The sequence below is a fragment of the Hyperolius riggenbachi genome, chromosome 12 (assembly GCF_040937935.1).
Source record: "Hyperolius riggenbachi isolate aHypRig1 chromosome 12, aHypRig1.pri, whole genome shotgun sequence".
NCBI classification, from domain to species: Eukaryota; Metazoa; Chordata; class Amphibia; order Anura; family Hyperoliidae; genus Hyperolius; species Hyperolius riggenbachi.
The window spans coordinates 61,311,578-61,326,134 of NC_090657.1; the positions used below are offsets into that span (position 1 = coordinate 61,311,578).

At 43.2% G+C, this 14,557-nt stretch overlaps 1 protein-coding gene across 1 annotated transcript in view; it reads left to right on the forward strand.

The window, feature by feature from the left end:
- LOC137541844 (medium-chain acyl-CoA ligase ACSF2, mitochondrial-like) overlaps positions 1-14,557 on the forward strand; it is a 76,627-nt gene that overhangs the window by 41,178 nt on the left and 20,892 nt on the right. Inside the window, exons 7-10 of the mRNA XM_068263385.1 lie at positions 2,560-2,658; positions 2,744-2,892; positions 8,202-8,290; positions 13,568-13,644. Coding sequence (XP_068119486.1) covers positions 2,560-2,658; positions 2,744-2,892; positions 8,202-8,290; positions 13,568-13,644 — 414 coding nt within the window. The remainder of the gene's footprint in view (positions 1-2,559; positions 2,659-2,743; positions 2,893-8,201; positions 8,291-13,567; positions 13,645-14,557) is intronic.

Below are 14,557 nucleotides of genomic sequence, written 5' to 3' on the forward strand. Positions count from 1 at the left end.
GTCTTCTTATTATAATTTATGTTTAAGCATCACACCTTTTATTTGACGACTGGATTGTATATAATCTTGCTACACATAATATACAAAAGCTTTTGTTTGATAAAGACATGCTGGCCACATTTACCTATATTCTACTTTTCCAGCGAGCTATTACTGATCATGTGCCAGCCAACTTCTGATAACTGCGCCCTGCCTAGCTCATGTTTTATCACTTTGTTATTCTCTTCTTACTGGTATCATGTCTCATATTTACATATACGCCGTTATTATGTTAGTATACAACAATTTGTTCTTTCAGTAAATTTGTTTAAGTTAAAAAGAAAATAAATCCAGAGCTCAGATAAGGTGGTAAAAGACCCGCAGCTAGTTGCCCTTAAATCCGCCCATGTGAACTTTGCCAGAGGTGTTGCCTAGCAAACACTGGATTGCGGATTGCATGGGACTGTATCTGGGATCAGGTGAGGACACAGTGGCTTGCTTCCAGCATTGGAGTTCCATTAGACTTCTCAGATCCCTGCAGTCTATAACTGGTAACTAAAGTACCTACAGTTTGACATAACATACCAATAAAACCTGTCAGGACATTATTTTGTACCGTATATAGGTGCCCACTTGCCTTGGGCCCAAAGTAATGTGATTTGTGTGACAATAAACACTAGTAGATTTGTAAACTTTCCATTGGAAATTTCAGCAGATTGTAGCAGCGACATCTAGTGGTGTGTTTTATGTATAACATGTTTCTATGGCATTTTATAGTTTCATGTTATTAAGTTGTCTACAGCCTGGTTTAACACAGAATTACTGTAACAACAAAGTGGTCTATAATTATACTTTATAGCCTCACGTATGGTGTTTTCTAAGCCTTAGCACTGCTTACCTACCTGGAGGAACCATGTGTAGCACAAAGGATGAGGTCTGTGGACATTCCTCCTTTGTGAGTTAGCCTGTAGTGTATGTAAACAGATGTCCTGTATATTCCGGTGTACCTCAGATGAACATGTGCTTGTATTGGCTGTAAGCAGTCAATAAATAAATAGACATTTCTATGAAATATCTCATAGTCTGTAAAAAAAAAAAAGTTTTACACTTTTAGCATAAAACACAATTTAAAAAAAAATGACATAGCACTGTTCAAAGTCAAGTCACAGAAACAGGACAGTACTGTTTTCCATATGGCCAGCTTATTATTTTTTATTATATATATATTCTTTATATCTTATAAATGTGATGCCTGCCCAACTTGCTGTCATTTCGCACAGTGCAATGAGGTTCACAGGCAGGAACTGTCAGGACCATGGTCATGACATCACACTGTGGGAGGGATTTCACCACATTATCAGCCACACAGATCCCCCTGATGATCTATTGGAGAAAAGATATCTTGTGGGAAAGCGGGTATCAGCCACTAATTGGGATGAAATTCAATCCTGGGTTTAAGTGCCTCTTGAGGTCCTTTTCACACTGGGGCGTTTTCATTGCGTTGCGTTACTGCACTGTAACGATTTGCAGCTGATTCGGCCATCAGATAGATTTTTGTCAGATGCCTGTCAAGTCGAATCTGACAGGTATCTATGTGATGTGTGCCACAAACTAGGAACAGATTTCCAATAGATTTCAGAATTAAATCTATTCGAAAACGATCTAAATGCATTATTGTACTATTAAATCCAATGCAACTCTATAGGCCATCGATCTGCTGCTAGTAGCAGATCGACTCGATTTTCTATCCAGTCAGATAGATCAAATCGATCAAAATCAGCCGCAAATCGATCAATCGGCTGATTTGATTGAATCCATTTCCGATCAATTGATTTGATAGAATCGAATGATCAATCGATGGCTGAAATCGGCCAGTGTATGGGCCACCCTAACACCAGGCTGCATCTGAATGACTTCCAACAGAGGCATGCGGAGCCCCCTAGAGGCAACATACACACCTTGTATTTAAAACAGATGCTATAATTATGCACTAGAGAACTAACCTCTGATAGAAACGGAATGCAAAAATAAATATCAAATGGCAGCAGCTAGCTATAAGGTAAATTTACATTTTTTAGACAGCAGAGAGAGGTGGCAGCACTTTCCAAAGCAGGCTGCATCTGAATGACTACCAGCATAGGTGTGCAGAGCCTAATTATTGGCAGGGTAAACATACTGCATTCAAAACAGATGCACCAAATTAACATTGATGGAGGATGTTAGCTTCCAAAACATTTTGCATGCAAAGTATTCTGTACTTGACCCTTCCACTGCGAAGAGGCCATCCTTTTGGAAGGGACCCTAGCATATAACTAATTAATAAACTAGCAGGTGTGGCGGGACAGATTCCACCCATGAGACTAGAGTCTGACACACGTGTTCTAGGGCATTTATTAACAGAGTCATCTTCATTGCAGTTTGATGGACTGTTTCTGCCTCATGTTCCGCCAATGGTCACAATAAATGCTAAGTTTTAAGGAACCTCTTTGTGTGCTCATCCACCTAGTTTGGTTATTTCGGAAGTGTGCAATGTAATGTTTCTCCCAAGATGAATTGACTCTGATCATATTTCCATCTCAGGGCACAACTGGACACCCCAAAGGTGCCACCCTGAGCCATCACAACATTGTAAACAATGCTGCGTTCATGGGGGCTAGAATGGGCTTCATCTGGCAGGAGGTAAGCGTCCATAGATTTAGCCAAAGCACAATAACGTGAAGGAAAAGACTGATTTTACTTCTTTTCTTATTTGGTGTTTCCTAAGAGAGTCCGGATAGCTCTCCCCGTGCCTCTCTACCACTGCATGGGCTCCGTGCTGGGCAGCCTCGCCATGGCCGTGTACGGTCCAACTCTGGTCTTCCCATCACCGAGCTTCGAGGCTCGGGCTGTGCTGGAGGCAGTTTCAAAAGAGAAGTACGTATGAATGTTTTCACGCTATAATGTCAGCTTCTTAAAGGGACACTATCGATTTACATGTTTTTTTTTACCTGGAGATGAGAGTTCCTGAAGTGCTGGTAAATAATGATGCTTACATTTCACTTGCTTATCTTTTTTGTTTACTGTATCAAATTCCTTGCACTCTTAACTGACAGAACGTTTTGTGTCTCTGACTAAAGTGTCAGCAGAGGGCAGAGGAAATGTAACTTGTTATAAACATTTGTAATTGTCTTTGACAGCACAGCTTTTCATACTTTTTTTTTCTTTTAAGAGAAAAATGCTCTGTAGTCTGATTTGCAAAAAACAACACTAACTGTGCAATGAAGCAGACACCACTTTTGCGAATGATTTTTTTCCAGTAGAGGTAAATCCTACACACAATAAATTACAGCTTTTGCCTCTGATACTTAACATGAAAAGTAGGAAAATGTTTACACAGCTACTTAGACATTATTTGTACATTGTCATTTTAGATTAGAACACTTGGTTTGATAGTGTTCCTTTAAATTAGAAGAAATTGCTTGTGATAATTTCCGCCTGCCCAAATTGCAACATTTAAGCCTGATACACACGTCTGATCATGATTGGCCAATGAGTGGCCAATTTTACCACTTCCATGTAGTAGGAGGGTACTCAGATTTTGAATACTATGAACAGGTCGTGTAGGTAAGCTCTCATACTACATGGCAGTGGCAAAATTGGGCAATAATTGGCCAATCAAAATATCATGTGTTTACCGGGCTACATAAAGGGGGATGACACTCAACATTTCTTTTTGCACTAAAAGATTCTTTACAGCATAAAACCTACTAGCAGAGAAAAATGGTAGCAAAACAACATTCAGATATTTAAATACAGCACTTTCTTCTTCATCAGGAAACTTAGCTCCAGTGGAAGTGATTACATTATCTTGTTTGTTTCTTCATCAGCCACTAGCAATGCTTCAGCGGAACACAAGCAAGCTTTAAACTCCTGGTAGTTCTGGATCTTCATAATTTAACTAGGGATCCAATCCAAGTAGAAACAAACACCAAATTGCACTCACAACTGTTACAGATTTGAAGCAGTGCGCTCACTTCCGTGTCTGTGACCCCACCCAACTAGTTTCGTTGTGTAAGCGACACATCAGGGGCATGCCCCCTAAAACTATGCCAGATGTCTTAAAACTGATGGCTAATTCTAAATGGTGAGTGCCCCTTTCTAAGGGTGAGGTGGTGGCTGTCACTCCGATCAAGGATCTTATCCAGTCACACGTTACCTGCTGGTGCTCAGAGCAGATTAAAAGACCGACTTTGGGCTTTTAAGAGCTGTAGCACTTTCTTTCTTGCAGTTGTTTAAATTCTCACATACATAGGAAGCACACCACCGGTTGAATACACGCTGTATGGCTCCTTTCAGACGTACAGCTGAACTGTGCATTTGCTGAGCAGTTCAACCTCCTGTCTGCCGTCCGCCATTGCAATTCGGATGCAATTTAAATGCAGGTGAACTGCAGCAGTTGTAACACCAGGCGTGACATGCGGTGGTGTAACTGGGTGGCCGAGAACCGTGACATGTCAGCCGCAAACAACGCCCAGATCTCACTCCGTGGGGGCAGCCGGTACTAGGCTCTAATAAGCACCCGGCCGTTGCAGGAGAGCAGCTGTCAAACGGTGGCTTCACTGCTTCTCAGCTGCCTGTGTGAAAGGGCCCGAAGTTATTTGTCAGTGCAATGATTTTCTAATTTCATTCAAATTACCCATTGCACTTACGTAGGGTGTCTGTACTGCTTCACACAGCGTTTTACAAATGGTCTGTCCCCCATATGCTGGTGCATTCACCCCCCCCCCCCCCCACCTCTCTCCTGCTTAGTGCGCCACCAACTCCAATCACCTGTCTTGTCTCCCGTGCTGGCAATGTTCTCCACACTTTTCCACATGTGGACCTGCCCACACAGTAAAAATGGCGCATGGTTGTTGGCCATACAATTTTATTAATGAATCCACCTTGTTATAAACTGCTCTTTTTTATAGCTGTACCATTTATGAAGGTTACAGAGGAGTGGGGAGCAGGCAGCCTTCCAAAGACAGTCCTGAAAGGTGGTTTTCAAGGGCAAATCCATGATTAATTTAATAAAATAATTCTTCTCCCCCACCTCCTAATCTGATGTTAGTATATGAATGAACAGAGGTGCCAAAAGAATAAAATGTCATAAAAACATGGAAGTGGTGGAGGTGGACTCTTACCTACTCCAAAGGACACGGCAGAAGAAATGTGCACAGAGGCGCTTGGCACAGACCTGGATGGCATTTGCTGTATACTCCTTTCTGACTGCCTGATGAAACGGGGTCACACCTGCGAAACGTGTTGCAAAAATTGTGGAGTGTATGAATATGTTATACGTTAACACGTTTCTTCTGTCGTGTCCTTTGGAGTGGGTAAAAGTCCACCTCCACCACTTCCATTTTTTTTAAATATTTAGAACATATTTATTCTTTTGGTGCCTCTGTTCACGCATATATTTACCAGTCCACCCTTGGTGGAAGGGCGGACAGCCTCATTTTCTTCCTATCTACAGAGAGCGACTTCTTAGTCCTGAGTGGGGACAGGCTTGTTCTTCCCATCTGCATCTACAGTGGTTGACTTACACTTCACCTCATTATCAATACATACTACACCATATTGGGCTCTCGGTGTCCCTACCAATTTTTGTTTTTATTAATCTGTTAGGATCACTGTAGAGCGGCTTGTACAAAGTGAATGTTTGCTGTTCATCCTTCCACTGCACCAATAAAGAGAGAGACAGACTGGCACTAGTTGCGGGTAGGGAGGTCAAGGGATAACCTGGATCACGTACTTCATCTTGCAGCGTGCTCCCGGGAACAGACAATGATGTAAGGAGTAGAGAGAAAAAAACGAGGCACTGAAGCAATGAAGGTGTACCTTTAATCCTAGGTTGTAGACACAGCGGGGTGTACAGTGGGGGTGAGGGGAAGGCCTGACAGCTGTTTCGCTTAGAAAAGCTTCTTCAGAGGCGCGTAGTAAAGAACTCTACGCGCCTCTGAAGAAGCTTTTCTAAGCGAAACAGCTGTCAGGCCTTCCCCTCACCCCCACTGTACACCCCGCTGTGTCTACAACCTAGGATTAAAGGTACACCTTCATTGCTTCAGTGCCTCGTTTTTTTCTCTCTACTCCTTTCATCCTTCCACTGCATAGAGCTGAACTGAAGGAGCTTTTATACAGTATATTGAATGTACTGCAATATTCAGAAGAACCACCCGATGGCACTGTGTTACTGACAGAAATGTTTTATACAGTACTATGTATGATTAGCTTCCCCTTTTGTTCCTGCTTGCTTTGATTTAATGTGGACCTGAATTCAGAACTTGCTCTCTGCTTATATGCTATATCCTTTCAAATTCAGCGCAAATACTGTAGTGCCGACGCTTTTCTTCTTCTGTCACAGAAAGAGCCAGAAGTGTAACATCACAAGCATTAAGTCAGGAGTGGTGTATACATATCTCCCTGACTGCTAGTTATATTACAGCACATCTAGCTTCCTGTTACCTACTCTGATCAGCTTTCCTCAGACTCTCCTGCATGATGTGAGGAGAACATAGTGAAGTATTTGTGAGCTAAAGTGAAGGATGATTTAAAAGCAGACAGAGAGAACTATGGGAATAAATTAAGTGCCCCTAGATTAAGTGCCCCTAGCACTTGTGGTAATGTGAACCCTAATACAGAGTATTTAAAAAAACTTTTTTATCGATAGTTGTCCTTTAAAGAGACCCTGAGCGGTTGGAAAAAAAAAAGACTTACTTGAAGCTTCCTCCAGCCCACCGTAGCGAGTGTGGTCCCCCGGCATCCTCCTGTCCCCTTCCGCGAAAGTACGAGAGAATTGGCCTCCGGGAGACTTGGGCGTAGGATACAGCAGGTATATGGCTTATCCTGCTGCTGCACAAGTCCTGGTGACGTTAATTACGATTCCCCCTCTAGGTCCACGTGGATGGTGGGGAATTATGTAATTCGGCTTCCATCTGTTGCTGGCGGCCGAATTACAATGCTTTAAAAGTAACTTCAGCTCTGTCTTCTGGCGGTGCCGAAGTTACTTACTGTGCGCCGCTATAGCGATAATTCTTATGGTCTATGGTGGCCCCAGCTGCGGCCAAGTCTCCTGTGCTGGATTCACAGTGTTCGTTCTGCGGTCCCACTGACGGCTCCAGTAATGAGGCGACTTCGGGTGTAGCCGCATGTCATCATGCCAATCGTCGTAAGAGTCCTGCACATGTGAGGTTCTCTAAAGACTGAGCCGCACATGTGCAGTACTCTTACGGTGACTGGCGTGAAGATGCCACGGTTGCGCGGTGGGGGTGTGCACGTGCAACTTCACCTGAAGTTGTGGCTTTATCAGGGTCACCAGCAGGACTGTGGAAGGGGCCAGGAAGATGCCAGAGGACCTCCCCCGCTACGGTGGGTTGGAGGGGTAGCCCTAGGTAAGTCCAGTTTTCGTTTTGTTTTGTTTTTTTGCCGCCACTCAGGGTCCCTTTAAATTACGGAATAAAATTGCTTTTTTTTTTACAATTTTAATATATAAAATAATTAGGCAATATTTGCCCATTGTAACATCTCATCTCATCTTAATTAACATGCTTAAAGAATACCAGAGCCAAAAGTCCTAGGAAAATGGGTGGGGGCATGCATATAATGTCACCTGTGCCGATGCCTACAGCTCCCCCCATTCCCCTTTCTGCCCCCGAAATGACCTTATCACACCTCAGGATCTTCCATGCACACGCTGGCCGGGCTGTCTGTGGCTGGGAGAGCAATGTGCATGCGTATGACGTCATACGTATGTGCAGTGCGCTCCCTGCCACGGGCAGCCCCCCCGAGCCCCCCCCCCCCCCCCCCCCCCCCCCCGTTTTCCTAGGATTTTCGACTCTAGTATCCTGGCCATGCGCTAGATGATTTTTCCTGTCGATATCTGGCAGATTTGATCACTGTAATTGAATCTGCTAGAAATGAGTGAGCAAATGATGCCCGATCAATTTTTGTCCAAAATTGGTCAATTGTGCAATAACAATTTGGGAAATTTTTGCTCGATTGGCGGTGAGTCAGGAATGTGTCCTCTCTGTGTCTTCTCTCCCTGTCCTGTGACAAAAGCTGTAGTTCAAACGGAAGAGGTCCGGTGCATATGCTGCATGTATGCTTAATAGCAGATAGTTTTGAATTATAGATCTTAACTAAATCAGCCTCAGAACTGCTCTTTCTGTTATTTTAATATAACCGTTGGTCTTGTTGCTCCACAGATGCACGTGTGTGTACGGCACCCCTACCATGTACATCGATATTTTAGGACAGCCAGACTTCGCCTCTCTCTCCTCCACTCTCACCTCCGGTATGTTACTGACAGCAGCTCTCCCACAACTCATCAGACCTTGCTGTGATGTCATCACTATCATATGTAACCCGTACTCTGAGGCTGGGTTACAATGGCTAAAGAGCACTGAGAACGTAATTGGTCCAGCAGCCTGACAATAGTGGTAATAGTTCATCATCTTCACCTGGTTCATATAAAAACAGTGAGGGTTGCTGATAGTTCACTGTTAGTAAATTAGCAATGAGAAGGGCACCCTGATTAATATAGTAATCCTGGTGCCCTGTACAGATTGGTTCGATCTGTTTTCAAGCTAATCTTAATGTAATGCCTGTTGCAGCTTGCCTGCATTTGCAATTAGAAAAAATGAAAGGGAGCACATGAAAATCGCGTAGCAACTGCAGATTTTTTTTTTCATGTCAGGACCGCAATCACTCCCAATTAAAAAAATCAAATAGTCGCTCCTCATTTTTCAAGACTCCTTTAACCACTTCTCTACAGGTTTTTTCCCCTTCAAAAGCTCTTCCCATTCATTTGGTAATAACTTTATCGCTAATTATCACACTGAAATGATCTATATATTATTTGTGTGCAACAAGCTAGGCTTTCTTTGGGCAGTATTTTATGCTAAGAATTATATTATTTTATATGCATTTGACAGGGAAGAACAAGAAAAAAATTAAAAAATCGCCCATTTCTCAGCTTTCAGCTATTGTAGTTTAAAAATAAAATGTGGTATTGTAGATAAAACAGACACATTTTATTTGCTCATTTGTCCCAGTTATTACAATGCTTAAATTGTGTCCCTAGTACAATGTATGGCGATAATATTTTATTTTGGGTTGGAGTGAAGGAGTTAAAAAATAATTAAAATGTATTTAATTTTTCTATGGAAAGTGTATAATGGTGTATTTGGAAGTAGTTTTACTTTTTGGCCACTAGATGGTTGTCACGGACGGTTGCGGGGCCGCAGACGCGTCCTGGAACCACCCGTGAAGAAAAAGCGATCGCACTCGATTTTCTGCATCGATTGCGCTTCAGATCAATAGAATCTGGATTGATTGTGTAGGAGCATCTGTCTTTTCTCAGCAGAGAGAAGACATCAGCTTAACTGCAAGATGGCTCTTTTGATATGCTAATGAGCAGGAACAAACCCTTGAGTTCAGGAAGCTAATCTCCACAGGGGGGCCATAGAAAGCCAGCCGAAGCGGCTCCGACCAGGCCACATGTGAATGCATGTGGGGTATGGTTTCTTGACGATTGTATGGCAACTATACCTCGCACAGCTATAAAATTCATTTCGTCTTGTTCGGTAAAATCTGGCCATCGTGCTGATATGAAACTCATTGTGATTGTCCGTCCGGTTATTGACCCTTCTCAAGAACTGGACCCGCTGCCCTAGCCATGTCTGATGTCATATTAATCTGTATTTTCCGACAAGTATGAATCTGTTATCCCCCTAAATATAACGTGTATCGTTCATGAGTTACGGCATTTTATAAGTTTAGCCCTAAAATCTCTCAGAGGGAATGAACTGTCATTGGTGGGTGACTCAGAGGGGGCCGGCATTGCCACACCCCCAAACCAGCTTCATCAAAAGCACATGGCTGGCAGGCGGGCCCTGAGTCCTCCAAATTCCACCTTCACGAAAGCACTCTGCCAGCCAGGGGACCATGTGGTTGGCGGCCATCTTGATCGGCCATCTTTGCTGAAACTGAACAAAGGACATTTCCATTTTGCTTGGATTTTAAACTTTGCTGAAACTGAACAAAAGGAACTCTACAATTTTTCCCAGAACGGACATATTTTCACAAACCCTAAGTATTTTCTCCTTTTTAATTACATACTGGCTATTAATGTTTCCATAATTGTTGATTTTAATAATTGTCTGTATATATGAATTATTTATATTGCTTTCAATAAACCGACGCTATCGTCAGTTGTTGTTCTAGCTACCCTATTATTCAGCATACAGAGAAACTGATCCCAGGTCTCTGAAGAGACGCTACTATTGTTTGTTGTTGGCTAGACAGAATACAGCGTGTTTTAACCGTTTTTATTTGTAGATCTAGGCTCAGACAGTCAGCGGGCTCCTCTGTCCCATGGTAACAGAGGTGGTGGCAGTTATACCCTGAAATCGTGTGTAAGTTGTAATTACTGTACCTCACAAGCTCCCTTCTGGTTTGTCCGCGGCCAATTCCCAACGGTTCCTACGCATTGACTGCGACCAGAGTTAGCACGATCCGTGCGCTGGCACCGTTTGGAAGGCATTTCGCGTTCCGACCACTAGGGCACCTGTGACAATGATGCTATACTAACTCCGTTTTCTAAAAATAGAAAACAAAAAAATAGAAAACCAAGTGCCTGGGAGGGTGAAATCTGGGTGTCCCCCTTTTTTTTTAAACCAAAATAAAGGTTTATTGAAAACATTGCATGTCATATACAAGGCACAAATAGATTACAGTATTACAGTCATGGTGTAATTTTAGCAGTTGTATTACCTTTAAAGCGGACGCAAACCGAACATTTTTTTAAATTCAAAATATTTAGTTGCACCACTCTGACACATACAAAGATAAATAAACACTCCTTCAAGCTTTTGAGCATTTCAGTGCATGCTTTTCACCCTTCTCTTTTCATAACTAGGGTTATACAGGTGTAAGCCATTAGCAATTCCTCCTTTTGCCGGACATCACCTACTCCACCAGTTTGCCGGATTCTGTCCCGGCAATATGAAAGGAAGGGAGGGGTTCCTCCAATAAATGTAAAATATTTTATATTTGTCATCATGCAGCTGAAAAAAGGCTGCTATGTATTATAATTTAGAAAATAGATTTTATTTCTGAAATCTTGTATTTTTTATTTGGATCTACTTTAAATGGTATCTGTAACTGTAACTGTAAAAAAAAAAAGTCAGATACTTACGTCAGTAAGAGGAAGCCTCTAGATCAGGGGTAGGGAACCTATGGCTCGGGAGCCAGATGTGGCTCTTTTGATGGCTACATCTGGCTCACAGTACAGGTTGACTCACTAAGATACACTGCTCAAGCAGCGCAGCTTAGTGTGGCAGCGCAAGTAACATTTTGCTGCTGTAGTGTGCACTAATAAGTTACTCACACTCTCCCCAAAATGAACAGCTGCTCCAATTGTCCCAGTCTGGACCCTGTCAAGTCCAGTGACTTTGTAGGACGAGATCCCTGCACTTTGATTGGCCCAATAGGCTGCCTGTCACTTGACAGGCAGCCTATTGGGCCTAAATGTGGGAATCTCGCCCTACAAAATGAACCAACCCCCAAGTCAACTAGCCAATTGTACAAGCTGTTAGTCGGTATTTCTCCTGTCTGGCTCTCGGGGAAATTGCTGATGTTGCTGAAACCCAAGAGAAGCTGAAGACGTGTCTGACACTTTGCTGCCCGGTGGATCAACTGTATACACATCACCATGGCAACAGGGACAGCTCTCTGTTGCACATGCACACTGTCCCAGTTTTGAACATATTGTATGGCTCTCAGGGAAATACATTTTAAAATATATGGCATGTATGGCTCTCTCCGCCAAAAAGGTTCCTGACCCCTGCTCTAGATGGTCCATAGGCTTCCCCGGGCTCCTTATGCTCCTCCTCCTCTGCTCTGAGATCCTCTAAACAATCTTCAACGTTAAAGTTGAGCATTGCTCACAACTGTTTGGCAGCCCTCGTTAAAAGGCTGTTTACTTCCCTGGCAGAATCTTACCAATTAAACTGAGGGTCTTTTGCTTGCATCAGGGCCCAGGTCAGTGTGATGCACTGTTCTTGAATTAGGGAGTGTTGAAGGAGAGATATCCCCTGCATCGCACTCGGACCTCGGGACCTTGAGCAACAGAAATCCAGGACTCCCAGCTTTCAGAAAATGGATAGATGTCTGGGGAGTAAACAGAATTTTAACAAGGGGCTGCCAAACACGGTGTGATAAACATTACCGCAAACCATGTGATAATACACAAGTTCCGTAGTTTCTTTATCATTTTTATCCTTTATTTATTTTGCCTTTCATTCTTATTTTTGTTTTCCTAACTTTTCTTTCTCAGGTTTAAAGTTTGTAGTCAGGGGCGTAACTAGACTTAATAGGGCCCCCCTGCAAAAATGATAGCATGGGGCCCCCTTGGTTCCCAAACCCCATGAGGGTCATGTGATTGAGAGCCGGCGAATGGTAGCAGAGAATGTTCTGCTGTGAAGCATAGTCTGAAAGCAGGAAAAAATGACAGCTACTCTGCATGGCAGGAGGAGGTGGCAGGGACTTTTTTTTTGAGCGAACGGGGAGGTTTTTTTGCTAATTGGCTGCACTTGTGGTTGGAGAGAGGGAGGTGTAGGGGCCACAAAGCCTCTGGGCCCCCTGTGATGGCAAGGGTGATTGCTACGTTCATGTTTGTGGTGTAGCCTTTTCATTTTCTGTGTCTTTCTATGTCATCTCAGGTCAGGGGTGATGCCTGTCACTAGATAATCTAGCCACTGATTGGTTTAGGGGTAGAGCTGCTTTCACTCCCACCACCTAAAAGGTTAATAGTCCCCGACACACTTTTCTGCCTTCCCTCAGCTTCAACTGTGTTCCCTCTGGCCAGGAGAACCAAGAACCAGAACACTTGTACCTGAGACAGGAGGGAACGTTGTCTCTTACTTACCTCAGGCTTTTTCCAGCTCCAATAGTCTTCCAGCTTGCCGGTGTCCTCAGAGTCCTCCCCGTTGTGTTGCTGTCATGCTCGATAACATTTGCGACTGGGTCAGTCATGCACTATGGAGCATGCTTTATTCCAGCCATGCGCCTCCTTCATAGTGCTCCCGTAATTAGCGCTTTGAGTCCGCCAGGAGAAAAGCGCGATATAAGTGTTTGTCTGTGTCGTTGGGAGCGTTCTGTGCATGCGCAGTTCTTATAGACTTGGAACTGAGCATGTATAGAACACTCCTGGCAGCAGGAAGGCAATTGAGTAGGCGCACGGATGGAACTGTATGTGTGCAGTAGAGGATTTTAACGGAGCAGACACCAACGCAACAGAGGAGACCCAGAGAACACAGAGGGAGCTGAAGGACTACGGGGAGCTGGAAGACGTCCCAGGTAAGTAAAAGTTAACTTCTCCTCGTCTCAAATTTACTTTAAGTAAAGATTCAACAGTTTTAATTTAATATAATAATAGTATACACAATATAACCCTTAGGCTGGGTTCACACATAAAATGTGTTCAGTTCAGTTCCCCTCACAATCCTTACAATTAAACAAGAAATGTGAAAGGAGCTGGCCAGTTAATTACATTGATTCCCTTTTCTAGGATTTATGGCGGGGTCCATCGCACCACCAGAGCTCATGAGAAAGCTGGTCATGGAGACTACAGTGAAGAACATCAATGTATGTACTGTCACATTATTCTGTACACAGTGAGTGAGTGTGTGTTGGTCAACTGCGGTAAAGTTGCCGTGCTCAGGTAGCTCACGGCAATGTTACTTTTACTAACACCAGGGTGAGCACCGCATGTTAACCCTACGGTTCTTGAATGTTAACACATAAGCTATGTTTTTTTAACGTTAAACCTTTAGCACCGCGGGCATTACTGCGGTAGCATGTGTTTCACCATGTGTTACAAAAGCACCACGTGCATTAACCCGATAACACCCGTGGTGCTAAACAGTTAATGTGCGCACCTCTTCATCGTTCTCTGCGCATGCCAACTTTACCGCACTGTAGTGCATCAAGCCTGGGATTTCCAGTAGTTACAGGAGGCATGAGCCTGGGAGTTCCACTAATATACGTGGGTCCTGCTGGGGATGGTTATTTTATAAATTACTGTACAGTTCCCCATATGTATGCTTATAAAGCCCAGACATTTTTCTGAATTATAATGTATTTCGATACATAAAAGAACATGAAAAGGGCAGTTCAGTTTTCCAACTGTGCAACAGGGATGTGGCTTGGGCTGTGGTGTCTGTTAATAGGTTTTGCTAATTGATTTGTAAAGTAATTGTAAGGAAAGGAAGTTCCCAAAAATATAAAATTTCTAAAAATGCAGTGAGTCTATTGAAAAACACAATGGACAACGCGTTTCGCTGGTATGAACCACCTTCTTCAGGTCAGTGAACAGTGTCATCCGGTCAGTGTAGCTGTGTGGTTCGGAATGTCTGTGGGATGCAGACAGATCTCTTTGGAGTAATGTGTTATAACTGTATTATTGATCAGGGGTTGAGAATATGCATATCAGAGAATTCTAAAAAATAGCTGCACATAATGTAAATACATATGATGTAAAGCATAACATAATGTGGTA